Source organism: Chiloscyllium plagiosum, chromosome 31, assembly GCF_004010195.1.
Source record: "Chiloscyllium plagiosum isolate BGI_BamShark_2017 chromosome 31, ASM401019v2, whole genome shotgun sequence".
NCBI classification, from domain to species: Eukaryota; Metazoa; Chordata; class Chondrichthyes; order Orectolobiformes; family Hemiscylliidae; genus Chiloscyllium; species Chiloscyllium plagiosum.
The window spans coordinates 41,333,664-41,349,326 of NC_057740.1; the positions used below are offsets into that span (position 1 = coordinate 41,333,664).

The 15,663-nt window shown below is 41.3% G+C and overlaps 1 protein-coding gene across 4 annotated transcripts in view; it reads right to left on the minus strand.

The window, feature by feature from the left end:
- The window catches only part of LOC122565478 (cAMP-specific 3',5'-cyclic phosphodiesterase 4C-like), a 334,615-nt gene that overhangs the window by 232,872 nt on the left and 86,080 nt on the right, over positions 1–15,663 (minus strand). The window contains exon 1 of one of the 4 annotated variants that reach the window (XM_043721489.1): positions 9,333–9,713. The exons of 2 other annotated variants lie outside the window; for them this stretch is intronic. In XM_043721489.1, coding sequence (XP_043577424.1) covers positions 9,333–9,571 — 239 coding nt within the window. In that variant the 5' untranslated portion in view covers positions 9,572–9,713. Of the gene's footprint in view, positions 1–9,332; positions 9,714–15,663 lie in introns of those variants that run through there. One more of the 4 variants, XM_043721492.1, reaches the window with a different exon arrangement.

Below are 15,663 nucleotides of genomic sequence, written 5' to 3' on the forward strand. Positions count from 1 at the left end.
TGAAAGTGTGCTAATACTTTGACACAAAATAGCTGCACTTTCCTGCTTTCCATTATCAATTCCCCAGACTCAACCTCTAGAGTGTAAAGTAGAATCTCAGCCTGCTGATGGATCAGAACTCGAGATTTAGTTCCCTTCTGATAGAGTACGCCACACATCTGATATTTTTACTGACAGTCACTTAAAAAGTTAACCCCAGTCAACAGCTATGTTTCCCACTAATTTATTTTCTGCTACTCAGATCTCCGAGGTCTGCGCATTGCAGAGTCAATACACCATCAAGCCATCGATGTATATGGGACCGCGGCAGCTACACAGCTTAAAGAGAATGGTAGTGAGCAGCTTAACCATTGATACTCCGGCATAGAGGAACAGAAGAAACAAAAGCAGGAGCAAGGCTTTGAGTCCATTGAGCTTCCTTTGGTATTGAACGAGATCAAAACTGATTCCCTGGCTCAAAATCAGGTTACCTCACTACCCCCATATCTCTTGGTATCTTTGATACAGAGGAAGGGTGGCTCAGCGGTTAGCACTGCTGCCGCACAGCTCCAGGGACCCAGGTTCGATTCCAGCCTTGGGTGACTTTGTGGGAGTTTACACATTCTCCACGTGTTGCGTGGGTTTCCTCTGGGCGCTCTGGCTTCGTCCCACAACCCAAAGCTGTGCAGGTTAGGGTGAATTGGCTGTGCTAAATTGCCCATAATGTTCAGTGATATGTAGGTTAAGTGCATTAGTCGGGGTAAATGTAAAGTAATTGTGGATGAGTTACTCTTCAGAGGCTCAGTGTGGACTTGTTGGGCCGAATGACCTGTTTCCACACTGTAGGGATTCTATGGCCAACATTAACTTTTCTTACTCTTTTGCTATTTAAATACTTGTAGAAGCTCATACTGTCTGTCTTTATATTATGACCAAGCTTTCCCTCATACTTTAGATTATTACCTTAGAGATTCTGTTTATTAACTAAGCCTGGGGTCCTAATGCTCTCTATGAGAACGTCTTTCCTAGCCCAACCTCTATCATTGGTCTACACATTGACCATGACATCTGGATCCTCCACATCCCACTGCAAGTTCTTCTACAGCCCTGAGCATATGTCTCGAACCCTGGCATGGGGCAACACGGCTGCCTGAGTCCAGCTCTCAGCTGTCGAGAACAGTGCCTATCCTCTGATTAAATTCCGTTCTACTACCATGGTCTCATTGTGCATACAACACCACCTGAATGGCTTCCTGTATCACAGCACCATGATCAGTTCACTCATCCACCCTGCAGCTCTGACTCTCATCCATACAGGTGCAAGAGCCTTTGAGAGGAGAGGGACTGTTCCACTTCTACCTTCTCAATTCTCATAGCCACACCTTTCTGTCCCTAATCATGGAACAAATCAGATGAGGGTATCCTGAGGGCTGGATCAAGGATTGCAGATAACTTTCCCCCCATTTCAGCCTGCAGTATCTGCATCTTGTCCTCCCTCCTCATTGATTCTGAATTAAAGTTCCTTGAGTACCAGACATTTACTGTAGATAGTGGAGCCTTGGATTACACTGGCCTCCATTTTCCTCATCTACTACAGCTGCATCACATCACCTAGCCATATTTATTCTTTGTGAATTAATTATTTCTCAATTCATAATAAATAAACACTACTACTGATGACAAGCTTTACTTTTATTAATAACTATAACTAGTCAAAACTTCAGGGTTTTAAAAGTTAAATGAGAAAACATGCTTACCAATCAATCACCTGGATAATTATCCAGGAAATGTTACACAAATTAAGACCTCATCTGGGTAAGCCTATAACTGAATCCCCAACAGCTCGAATCCTAACTCCCACCCAACTCCGACCCAACCCAACTGTCACTGCTCCAACCTTACAACCCTTCCGAATCTGATTAATCCCTAAGTATCTCCCACAAACAACCCCACTACCTCATTGACCTACCCTTACCAGACCTGAAAAGCCCTCTAACTAGACTACCCCTGTCCAATCTCCTCAACCACTCCCTTACCTCTCTCAACCATTCACTAACTTTCAAACTGGAGCTCTAAATATTCTCTACAGCAACTTGTGCCTCACAATCGGACAAAATAGCAACACTGGGTATTTCCTGTCTCCCCTGGACTCCGCTTTGACAGAGATCCCCAATGAACACTACACTGTGCATTCCTGGCAAAACCAGGCATGAAAGATCCCAGAAGAAATGCACATCAGTCAGGCATTGGGGTGAAATTGTTGAGTACATCAGCAATCCAATTATTGTTGTCATTACTTGGAAGGTCTGGACCAACATTAAGATTCTATAAGAATGCAAGTTGTTGTTGATGTTGGCAGAAATACCTTGATCAGAAGCTCAGTGAAAGCATTCCTTATCTCCCTTTACTTCTATCAAGTGTAAAAATCAAATTTAAAATGATTTAAAGTTAATTTCAGAGTTTTCCAGTGGGTAAACACACCATCTGGGACTCAGCCCAGGAGATCTGAGGCTAGTCAAGCGCTGATGATTGACTTTTTGGAATGAGGTTAATCATGGTGAAATTGCAAATAAAACAAAAAAAAAGTTTACTAAATGATGTTTCGCTAATTTGCTTCACCTTCCCTAGTGCACACATCTATGTCTCTTGCATAGAGCCAACAGTGTGCTGGAAATACCTCGAATCCTGCCTTCACCACATCGTATGCTAACACAGTTACACATACTTACTGCCTCCTTGTTTGCATTTAGCTTCAGAATCCCAGATACTACCTTCTGCCCACAGACGGTCAAGTGCAAGGGAAAGCTCAGTCAGTTTCATTCTTTAGAAATCATGGGGCCAGCCGCAACAGGAGTACTGGACCCAATTCTAGGCACGGTGATTGGAGTCAATTTGTCAAGGTCTTGGAAAGGGTGCAGAGGAGATTTATAAGAATAGTACAAGATCAGGGACAACAAGTGTGCAAAGGGACAGGAGAAGCTGGGGTTGTTCCTCTTAGAGAAGACAAAATAAGGACCGAGTTAACAGAAATGTTCAAAATTGTGCAGGATTTAGAGTGTTACAGTTATGGAGTTATGTTATGTTTTGGGATTTATATTTGTATTTATGACAGAATTAAATGGGCCTTGGGACCTGTTCTGAAATCTGCCTGACAGCAAGCCTGGGTAATTTAATTATTAAAGATCAAAGGAAGACTTAGATTATTTTGCTGGGAGGAAAGTGCAAAGTATTTACTCTGAGACAATGGCAGCAGCACTTGAGCTACTAGTCAAGACCGTGAGCCTCAAAAATTGACAAAGTAATGAGAATGTTGAGTTGTAATATGTGGTGCCTTAAATTGTGCATTAAATTCCAAGATTAAAGACATAGGAAATGCTGGAGCAACTCAGCCGGCCTGGCAGCAAATGTGGAGAGAGAAACAGAGAGAAGGATTCAAGTTTGATTTGATGCTTCCTCAGAACTGAAAAAGCCATAATGTGAGCAGAATAATAGATTTGTGATGTAAAACTGACACTCAGATGACAGACCAGTAGGCTACACTGCAAGGATTAGCACTTGGATAAGTGGAAGATACTGCAAATTTACTAATCAGACCACCAACATTTTCATCCAGATAATTTCTATATATTACAAACAACAGTGATCCCAGCACTGATCCCTATGGAACACCACTGGTCACAGGCCTCCAGTCAGAAAAACATCACTCCACACCCACTCTCTATCTTCTATTGCCAAGCCAATTTTATATCCAACTTACTAACTCACCATGGATTCCATGTGATTTAAATTCTGGACCAGCCTACCATGAGGGACCTTGACAAATGCTTTAGTAGGAAGTTAAAGAATTTTTTTTCTAGAACAGGGAAGGCTGAGACTGGAGATTATAAAGGTCTTTAAGATTATGAAGTGGTTTAAGAGAATAGACAGAGATGTAGGGCCAATGTTAATGGTTTGGTTGCAATCTTGATATGGAATTCATCTCAGAATCAGGATTCTGCAAGTGATTGTGGATGGAGCATTGTTCACTTTTGACCAATTTGGAAAAAAAACTCCAAAAACCCAAGCCAATTTGGAATGGTGGCAGGACCAGGAAAGCAGAAGGTTCAAACAGAGAGCTCACGATGATGTCCCACTTAAGAGATGGGCAATGCTGAAGTGAGCAAGTATTTCTGAGGGGCATTTCAAACATAGGGAGACATCTGTGCCTCAGTTCTGAAGAAGAAACATTTCAAATCTGAAAAGTTAATTCTGTTTCTCTCTTCACAGATGCTGCCGGACTTGCTGAGTTTCCCCAGCACTTGCTGTTTTTATTTCAGATTTCCAGCATTCACAGTCCTGGAATCCACATTATAGGAGGGATGTGATAGCACAAGAGAGGATGCAGAGGAGATTTACTAGAATATTGCCTGAGCTGGAGAGTTTCAGCTATGAAGAGAGATTGGACAGACAGAGGTTGGTGTCCTGAGAGCAGAGGAAATTGAGGGGGGGACATGATTGAGAAGTATAAAGTTATGAGTGTCATAGACAGGGTAGACAGGAAGAAATATTTTCCCTTAATGGAGAGATCAATGAGTGGAAACAATAGATGTAAGGTAAGGGGCAGGAGATTTGAAGAGGATGTGAGGAACTCATTACCTGTGAGGGTGGTAGAGGCAGAAATCTTCAGTACATTAAGAAGTATTTAGATGTGAATTTGAAAAGCCCAGACATTCAAGGCTCTGGGTCAAGTGCTGGAAAATGGGATTAGAATAGTTAGTTATTTTTGACTGACATGGACGTAATGGGCTGAACAGCCTTTCTCTGTGATGCAGATCTCTATCTATGACTCTGTGACACAGTATTTTGCTTTTGTGTGACATTCCAACTTTGATTCCTGTAACAATTCCTAAACTGTGTCCAAGGAACTGGGAAAACTGATCCTGACATTTTCCCGAATGAGGATGAGTAAAACTATGGGGCTGTATGTATAAGGCAGGAGTAATGAATCCACTGAATCAGTTCTCTGTCTAAGGACAGAGGAATGAAAATAGGGAATTCACTCCAATAAGGAGCTGAGGTGAATATCAGAGATACTAGATGAGCATATAATGGAGAAGGAAAGCAGAAAAATATCTGGAGATGAAGGGGGGTATGGAGTGGTTCATGTGGAGCAGAAACTCTGGCATGAATGAGCTGGGCTGACTGACTAGCCTGTTTCTGTGGTGAACATTCATTGTAATTCTTATCATGTTACTTCAATGACCCCAGCTTGTCTTGTAAACAAGATTCTCCCTCAATCTGTATTCCACACACTGGAATAATACTCATCGCATTTTATCTCTTTGATTCTCCCCAGCTCTTACCTTGGATGTCAGTTTAATTTATTTCTGGTCATCCTACCTGAATCTTATTTGCATAACTGTAATTACAGTAATTGCGTTGAGTGGGCTGAGGTGGGTTATTACACTAGAGAGGACACTGTTTGCTAATTTAAATACACAAGAGTGAGGTCACCGCACTGAACCTTCTATTCAATTGCTCTGATTCACAAAACAGAGAAATCCTCTTAACTTTCCTCTCTTGTTCCTCCAAGGTTGCAAATAAAGCACTGTACACAATCCTCCCCCCTCCCCCCTCCAAATCCTCGTAAGTCTGAAACAAAGACTCATCACATCACTTCCTACCCAAACTTGTGTTTTTTCTGTTCTGAGGCAAGGAAGATGAGAAAGTTAAAGTTCAGAGTCACTTCAGTTTTAGCCCTTGTTTCTTTGGCCTCACAGCTGGAAGGCTATGAGTTTCAAAGTTCATTCCAGAGCTTTGAACACAGGATTTGGCCTGCTGCTCCTGGTACTAGTGCTCTCTCTGATATGACATTTAACCAAGTCGCCATTGGCCCTCCCAGGAGATTATAAATTATTCAATGGCATTAATTGGTATATTTTATCTTGCACAGGTCAGGACAATTCACGAGGATTCCAACATAAGAGAAAACAGCATTTTATTCTGTAGAAAACAGGGTGTTTATTGGGTTGACAAGTGAACTTTGATTGGGACAGATGCTGGCATGGAGATTCCAGTTAAATGATGGCTTACAGTTAATTACCAAGTTTTGTTTAAATTTAAACAGTGAAGATTGACTCTGATTACTCAAACTTAAAAATCACTCAACACTCAGTTATAGTCCAACAGGTCTATTTAGAAGTATAAACTTTCAGAGTGCTGCTCCTTCATCAGGTAGCTACCTGATGAAGGAGCAGTGCTCCGAAAGCTTGTAGTTCCAAAAAGACCTGTTGGACTATAACCTGATGTTGTGCAATTTTTAACTTTATCCACCCCAATCCAACACCAGCACCTCCAAACTCTGATTAGTCAAAACATTGCCTTGAGGAATAATTCAGAATGGCTGGCACCTATTAAAATGAATTTGAACCATCTGTGAATAATAGGGCTTTATGTATGATTCTATGTTGCTTCCAGTGCTACACTCTCTTTTCGTATAGTCGAGCATGGTTTTCCCCTTTTCAGTGGGACTCTTGTGAATGTCCTGGTGGAAGAAAGATGAAAGGCTTCAACAGAACACATACTTCCATCTTTCCGTAACGCACAAGTTCTATTTGATCAAAAGGCAAAGAAAGGCTGGTCTCCCTAGGGTCCTGTATAATGTTTGTCCCTTGAACAATATCGAAAAGATACTCTGGTCACATGTCTCACTGGTGTTCAAGGGATCTTGCCATCTTCAAAATGGTTGTATTTCCTCCACTGGCAGCAGCAACAATGCTCAAAAATGTTTCATTCAGTATAAAATGTCTGGGGTTGTTCTAAGATAGTGAAATGTAGCTGATCATAACCTTTTATTGTATAACAACTCTTGAAGTCCAATTGTTCTTACTCTACAGTTCTGACCATCATATTGTACAATCATAATGGAATTACTGTATTTGCTAATCACAGTGTTAAATCTCTAATAATTAGTCAACAGCAGACCCAGACATGAGACAAGGAAGAGTTCTGCGTGGAGTGCTTTGGGAATATTTGGCCTAAAGTTGTACCTTTCTTCCAAAGATTTTACACTTACCGCACGTCATTCTCAAACTACTCATATACTTAATCGAAGACTGATGCTTTCAGAAAGAAAGCAAAACATTTTGCACTTTAATGAATCAATACTAACATCGCCAATCATCTCTGAGGGAGTTAATTTCATTGATTGACTATTCACTGACTGAATGAAGCAGATGTGAAGCTGAATGGTTTTTAAATATAACAACTTTTTTTTACATCTTGTAATTTTGCAATAATAGGCTCTCTGGCCTTATTTCATTTAGTGCTGCTGGAATCCTGCCCTAATGAGTCTCAGCACCTGAACAAAATGATAAATAAAAGTGTTGGTAAAGCATATATCATTGCTACTGATCCCCTTCATTTAGAGAGAGTTGACAAATTTACATTGTTCCAGAGGTACTTTGCACAGTTTTGACTCTCTATCACACAAAAATACGGGCACTGGAAAAGATGCATTGAAAAATTCACAAGATATTACCAAAACTAAGAGGCTACAATTTTATGAGAACGAGCTGAACAGATGGAGGCTGCACCCTGATATATAAACACCCTTTGGAAAAGGGAAGATTAGTGGATGGCCAGAAAGAGGTATTTAAAATTATAAAGGGGATTTATAAATGTAGATGAAGAGAAGATTTGTCGGGGTGAGAGGACAATTTGAAAACACAACATTTATATAACAGAGGTTTCACAATCAGACACTGCTTAAGAAATGGTTAACTATAAACAAACTGTAGAAGGTAAGAGCTGATTTAATGAGATTTTCTGAGCACTAAGTAAGAAGTGGGAGGTTCGAGTTTGTCCTTTTGACCAGTGCTCCATGCACACATTTTATAGCTGCATCTTTCAACAACAAAATCAACTCAAATCAAGCACAACAGCAGCAGCATAGCAGGGAGTTAATCTCTCTACTCTTGTCTTCCAAATGTAGCAATGTGCAATGGAACCAGCGCCTTAATCTGCCATCAACGTCAATTAAGTAATTCAGATCAAAATGACTCCAAACCGCCCATATCACTGAAATTACATCACTTTCAATAGCACTGATTTAAAATTCTACCCCCACCCCACCACGCTCACCTTCCCGATTTGAACTATAAAGATAATGTAACTTGACAGGAATCTTTGATTTTCAAAAGACTAAATGCAAGAAAATATTCAAGAAAGACCTTTCATAGGATCAAACCTACTCCACCCACCCAAGTTAATCTCTTTCTGAAGCATATCTTGGACTCTATCTATCCATTTCTTTTCTTCCAAAGCCATGTACACTGTGTCCCATCGTAGACTCTATCCATTTATTTCATCACTCAGTGCTTCTAATCCCCAATGCTAACCAACCAGAACAATATTTTCACATCTCCATTATTCATTTCTTTACAGGTGCCTTCAGCCGTGTGTGTGCTCCCCTTCACAAAGTACCACAGGATTTTTGAGGTCAAGTGTGTATTCGTGCTCCACTCCATCAATTACTGAAAGACGTTTAAGTAGGTGCCAAAACAAGCAGTATCCATAAAGTCTGATAGAATTCAAAACCTCTTCCACAGTGATGTGTATCACACTAGTTCCCAATGAGGATTGTTGAAGAGGTCAGTGACAGTAATGAGAGATATCAGATTGTTTGGACTGCCAGTGAGGAATAATCAGAAGCTGTCAGTTTTATCAAAGGTAAATAGGACTATAGGAAGACGTTGAGGATTGGAACCCTCAGTTAGATTGTGCAAAAACATAAACAGGTCCAATCCTCCCCAACTTGGTTTCTCATCTCAGAGTTAATTCCATTCAGAGTTTCAATTTTATATAATGAAGTGTGTTTCAGACACATAGATCCACGCTCCAGCTATACATACATCTTGCTCCATACAAACACATACACACATCCCAAATAGATATGCAACCATTCATACACTCTGACATATACAAACATACATATATCCCAAATATAGATACATGACAGTTCACACAGTCTGGCATATACAAACATATAGAGTACAACATATCTCAAAGACAGAGACACAACCATACATACACTCTGATGTATACAAACACATACACAGACCCTAAATAAGGATACACAACCATACATACATCCTGACATATACAAACATACATACACCCAAATAGATACACAACCGAACGTATACCCTAACATATGCCCATACCCAAATACACACCTATACATACAACCTCACGCATATACACATGCTCACACAAGCCACACTCTGATGGAGGTTTAATTTTAAAGGAACGAAACTTTTGTTTCTCATTAGGACCGATTTTCAGCTCCGGCCAGCTCCCCGTTTCTCGCTTACCGTCTGAGGCCGTGGAAAGACGTTGGCCAAGACATCCGCGGTTTCTTCAGGCCGGGTCTGTCGCCGTTCTCCAAGGTTTGAAAGTTCTCCACGGCTCGTTGGTACATGTACCTCTCGGTATCCGAGTAGAACCTCTGCTTGATCTTGATGTGAGTCCGGGGCTGCCTCCAGAGGTGTTTGGGGGGTTTGGCCGTGCCGACCCCATCCCTGACCAGGGCTGAACATTTCACGGTCTCCATTTGGGGATGAAGAGAGTTGGATTGGATTTAAGCAGCTCCACTAAAACAAAAAAAAATAACAGGGCAAGAGCTGGAGGAGGGCTCCAGTCACGGCAAGGAACTAATATTTAAAATTGACCCACCGAATCTCTTAAAAAATCTTCAAAAAATATTCGAAGAGTTAAATGAGAAACTAGGGTCAGCAGCGGGTCGCTGTCCACGGTCCTGGTGCTGAAAGTTCAGCGGGAGACCCACTCTCTCAGACCGTTTTCACCCAGAAACTGTCCAGATTTACCCCCAGCCGAGCTAGCAAACAGACACTGTGCTCAGTCTCAATTTAAAAAAAAATACTGATGGAGATTCAGAAGCCGGTTAGTGCAATCTAACATCCAGGTGAATTGTGAGAAGGAAATTGATTGGTTCCAAAAACGATTCCTAAACTACAAATCAACAGAAATCCAACTGGTCCGTTTTCAAAAAAAAAGACCTTTAAACATTTCAATCAAATCCTACTCATGGTTTAAAAAAACTTTTTTAAATATAAAAATACTTACAGCCTGAACAAAGATTAATTGATAAAAAATAATTTCAGTTACTATTTGCTAAAACTTACATCTATTTTATACCCAAATTACTTTTTTTATTTAGGGACCGGGGATCTAAATTGGCGATCTTTCTTCCCGGGTCACTGGGAGCCGGGTGAAGCTGGAATCTCAGCTTCTTGCTGGAGCCCTTTATAATGGGATTAGGTTCTAACAAGCTGACTGGCTCGATCGATTTCAAATAATTAATAAATAACTCGAACGCAGCTCATTAATCAGTAGAACGAACATGGGCGTCCTGGGGAGGAGAGAAATCTCATGTTTTTTTTCTGACTAACTCCCATTTCATATCCAGCAGCCCCACAGTCCCCCCAGAAACTGCAACCACGGCCAGCTTTAACTCAATCCATGCTGCTCCTACTCCATAATCCGCCCTGCATCCTCTGCACAGACGGCAGCTCCCGGAGCTCAGTGACTGACGCCGTCTTCGAGGCGGTTCGTCCCCTTTATCGGTTCTCACTTTCTTTCAGAAATATCACACCCCCAGCCCCCGCCCCGTCACCACTTGGACTGGCTGCCCTCTGGATTTTTCAGAGTTTCCGTGGATCAGAGCTCAGCGGATCGGAATCAAACGGCTCCGCCTTTGGAATGGATTTGAAAGTGGAGGACAAAAAGGAACAGGAGGAGGACTCCACCTTCACCAGGCCAACAATGACCACCTCACTGAAAGCGAATTCACTTACAATCTCAAACTAACCAAATACTAACAAAAACACACACACACAAGTTGCTTCCTCACACTGACAACTACATTTGAAATAGTTCCAAATCATTTTATCTCTCTTCATTTTGAACAATAACTTATTGGCTTTGAATAGGGAAACCAGTGACCTTTGTGAGAATTTGGTGAATCATTATGAAATCTATTTTGGGAATGTAGATTTGTCAAATGTACATAGATTAAGAACATTCATTCTCAGTATCTGACAGCGAATGGCATTGGTCATCACTCATTGCCCCTCACCATCCTGTCTTGGAAATATGTTACTGTTCCTCCAGGGTCAAAATGCTGGTATTCTCCCCCTAATGACACTGTCCTTACGCAAAATGGAATGCAGAGGTTCAAGAACTCAGCTCAACACCTGCTCAAGGGGCAACTAAGGAAGGACCATAAATGCTTGGTCCAGTCAATCTTACCCTCATTACATGGGGGTGACGGGTGGGTGCTTTGTGAACCCTCTGTGGTCAGGGAGCTGATTATATGGCGATGAATCATGACTGAAATCACAGCTCCATATTCATGCAAGTGAAATGGTACATGAAGGTTATCATGTTTCCCTGTCCTTTTCAGAGGGGGAGGCTGCAGGTTGGAGAGGCAGTCCTGGATTCTGCTGACCATCAACAAATATCTCATCACTGCTAACCCTTTGGCCTGCTTTTCTCAGTGGTGGCTATGAAAGGGGCAGGCAGGGTGATTTAGCAAATATAAACTCTCACTTGCACAACAGCAACTTAGCTGGGAAGAGTTGAAGAGGTAGTTTTTGCTGCCTGATGCAGGAGGTGCTACTGGTGGCTGAGTTCAAGGTGGTGCCAAGTTGACAGAAATAAGACCAAGCTGGGAACTAGGGAGCTGGAACCAGTTCTGACATTCATTAAGTGAAAACAAATTAGAAACCACACCAGCAATCTACATGTCAATTTTACCATTGGCAGGATGCCCTGCAGAAATTCACCAAAGCTCCTTAGACAACACCTTCCAAACTCATGACCACTTACACGATCTGAATGCTAAGCTTTGGAATTTTATCTTCAAATGCCACTCTGCTCCTTCTAGATATTTCTTAATTGTTATCTCTTTGATTGAGCTTTTGGCCCTCAGTCCTAATGTCTTCTGATATGGTTTGGTGTTAAATTTAGTCTGATAACCTTTGAAACCCTTTTGGACTTTTTATTTTATTATAGATATGCATAAATGAAAGTAACTGTTGGAGGTGGGGATAATGCTTGGAAGTCAAGAAGGGCAGAAAATCAACTTGTAATCATAATCTTTGTCAAATCTCTCTGACCCAACACAGTGTGCATGTGCATGTGTGTGTGTGTGTGTGTGGGGGGGGGGGGGGGGGGGTTGTGTGTGTGGGGGGGGAAATGGAATTTCCATTGTGGTTCACCCATAGCCACACAGTACACCCACAGTTACTGTCTAGTATCAGGGATGGTTTTCAATCACTTTACTGACTCCCCATAGGCTCCCTGCCCAAAATGCATTCATAAAGGGAAATTGGGGAACAAAGTTAAGGTCAATGTCAAAATTACAGAAAGTCTCTTTTAAGAAGAAAATATTTGGCACTATATCAGCAAAGCGCAATATCAGTAAAGGAACAATAGAATTTTAGTTCTATAAATGCAAACTAATTGGCAGTGTTTGATATTGAATGGATTGTCACTGAATTGAACAGATTGTTATAGCAAGAAATTTTTGAGGCATTACATATTGCTTAAGAATTAAAAGAATGCAAATGAGAGTTGATCATGCAGCTTTTGACTCAAGTAGGATCACTATCACAGATGTCAAAGCTGAATCAGTTTGGGATTATGATCAGCATGGACTGGCTGGACTGAAGGCACTGTTTCTGTGTTGTATGACTCTATTAGAGGGAATTGGAGAAAATGATAGGTTGCAGAGATAGGGAAGAATAAGGCCAAGGAGGATTTCGAAAACAGGGAAGTAAATGTTAAAATTGAAGCATTAGTGGTTTGGGAAAAATGTTAGTGTTCACAGAGGATAATGGCTGAATAGACTTGGTGAGAATTAATAAACCAAGCAGTAGTGTTTTGGAGGAACTCAGTACGGTGGATAGTTCAACAGAAGAGTTTGGAACAGTCGAGTCCAGAATTAGTGAGGGCAGGGATAAGGATCAAGCTGTCTCAGCCAGGTACAGCACAGCTAAGTGCAGAGACAGGGTGTTTTAGCAATGATTCTTCTCACTGTCAGGTGCCATTTCAGTTCAGTCATGAAGAATACCTTCTTGGATGAGGTACAACATGGCCATCTGTACTCCAACAATTACTAGTACCTCTGATATTGCAGGAGCTGGTATCAGAAAATAGGCAAAAACAAAGAAGATATACTAAAAAGGAAATTAGGGAAACAATACACTTTGAGCAATTTTAAAATGGAAAATTCTCTTCTAAAATGAACAGACTCCCCCACAATACTGATTCATCCAGCTCCTATAGCACCAGCTCTGTAATTGTTACTTGAGTACACAAGAAAACAGTGCAATTATTACAGAAGGCCAGGTTTCAGGCATGCTGATGGCACCCAACTTTCCCTCACTGCCATCTCACTCAATTGCAACACCCCCCTTCCCCAAAATGCTCCGTCTCCCAACATTTACTATCTCTGCCTTGTCATGGTGCTTGTCCAACATATAACACTGAATGAACTGAAAATCCCTCCATCTAAATCATTAACTTTGGGTTTCACCACAGTAACCAACACTATTGTTGTCCGAGGTCCGTGTTTAAGGCTGACCTAGACTGTTTACAGCTTTGGTATCATGTTTCACCCTGAAACAAACTTCTAACCAGATATTGGTTCCATAAATAAAACCACTTATTTCCACTTTGCCATTACACTTATTGATACCAAGATATCAAGCTCAGCTGTAGCTGAAAATCTTTATCCAAGCCTTTCTTATCTCCAGTCTTCACTATTCCAATTCTCTCCCTGTCTATCTGTCATTGTAAGATCACAGACCATAAGGCATAGAAGCAGAAGTAGGCCATTCAGCCCATTAATTCCACTCAGCCATTCAATGGGATCATGACCGATCTGTTAATCCTCAACCCCAATTTCTCCACAATCCTTGATTCCTTTACAAATTAAAAATCTCTCTCAGCCTTGAATATTCTTAATGATGCCATCTCTACAGCCCTTTCAAGTAAAATATTCCACTGATTTATTACCCTCGGAGAGAAAAACACCTTCCTTATCTCTTAGTCCATTTGGCCCGAGACTCTTCTCTGCATCAATCCTACAAGTCCCTAAGAATTATATATATTAAAAAAAAGACCATCTTAGGATTCTTCTAAACTCCAACGCATACAGGCCCAACCTACTCAATCTGCCTTTATAAGGCAGTCACTCCATACCAAGAACCAAACCGGTGAGCCTTCTCTCAACTGCCTTCAATTTCATATAATCATTTCTTAAATAAGAGGACCAAAACTGTTCACAGCATTCCAGCTGTGCTGTGGCTTAAAGCCTTGGATAGTTTTGGCAAATTAAAAACACTGCTTGTATTTAACTCAACTATAACTACGATTCTTACATTAGCTCCCAGATGGCCATCAGTCTTACCCTTCTGTTCAAATTCTCCCATGGCTTGGTCTGTCTCAATCTCCTCAACCTCTAATCCTATGACATTTCCATGTCTCTCCATTCCTTGATTTTGGGTGCATTCTTGGTTTCCATTTCTCAACCATTGTTCTGGAATTTCCTTCAGCTCTCCACCTCTTTTGCTTCCTTGAAGGAAGCTCCTAGAAAACCTCTGCCTTTTGACCACTGATCCTGATAATACTAAGTATCTCAGTGTTACATTTTGTTAAGACGTGCTTTACTGAAGTGCAGTCAAAGGAGCCTTGGTGAGTTGTTGCATTACATCTTGCAGATGGTACACACTGCTGCTATTGAGCATCAATGGTGAAGGGAGTGAATGTTGAAGGTGGTCGGGGGAGTGGATGTCTGTGGATGTGGTGCCAATCAAGTGGACTGATTTGTCCTGGATGGTCTCAAGCATCTTGAGTGTTGTTGGAGCTCCACCCATCCAGACAAGTGTGAAATATTCCACCACTCTCCTGACTTGTAGCTTGTCGGTGACGGACAGGTTTTGGGGAGACCCAAAGTGAGTTACTCACAATAGGATTCCAGCCTCTGACTTACTCTAGTAGCCACAGTACTTATATGGCTAGTACAGATCGGTTTCTAGTCAATGGTAACCACAGGATATTAATTATGCTGATATGTTGAAAGTGCTATACAACTGCAATTTGATGTTGTTGTGCCTGTGGGGCTATTACCAAAGTGTGAGTCAGCACTTGAAGTGAAAGTTGATGGAGAGGTGTTGGATAGAGCAAAGAAATCAGGAAACAGAGAATTGCAGGACAGCTGGTTATTAAAGTCACAGAAAAGAGACAGCAGGTGTTTCAACTTTAACAAATATTGAAATTTTGCCCTAATCATTTCCAAACATAAAGGAAACTCAAACTTATCAGATTTATTTAATTAGTTTTTTGTGCTTAGGAAAAGGTCACAGACTCATTGAATGATGAGGTTTCTCTTCCTACAGTTATTTTCATGCCTGTGACTTTATCTCTCTGTGATGGCTGCCATCTATATGTCAGGTTAATGTTAATGGTGTGTAAATAGAGTAAAGCAATAAAGGCAGTCAGAGGTACCTGCACTAATGAATGTTTAACACTGTAACTGCAATCCAGCCTGAGGGATTAGGTAGGGAGTCAGAGATAGAGGAAGGGAAATGGGGGAGCTCAGGGATGGGGGGGAGGAGG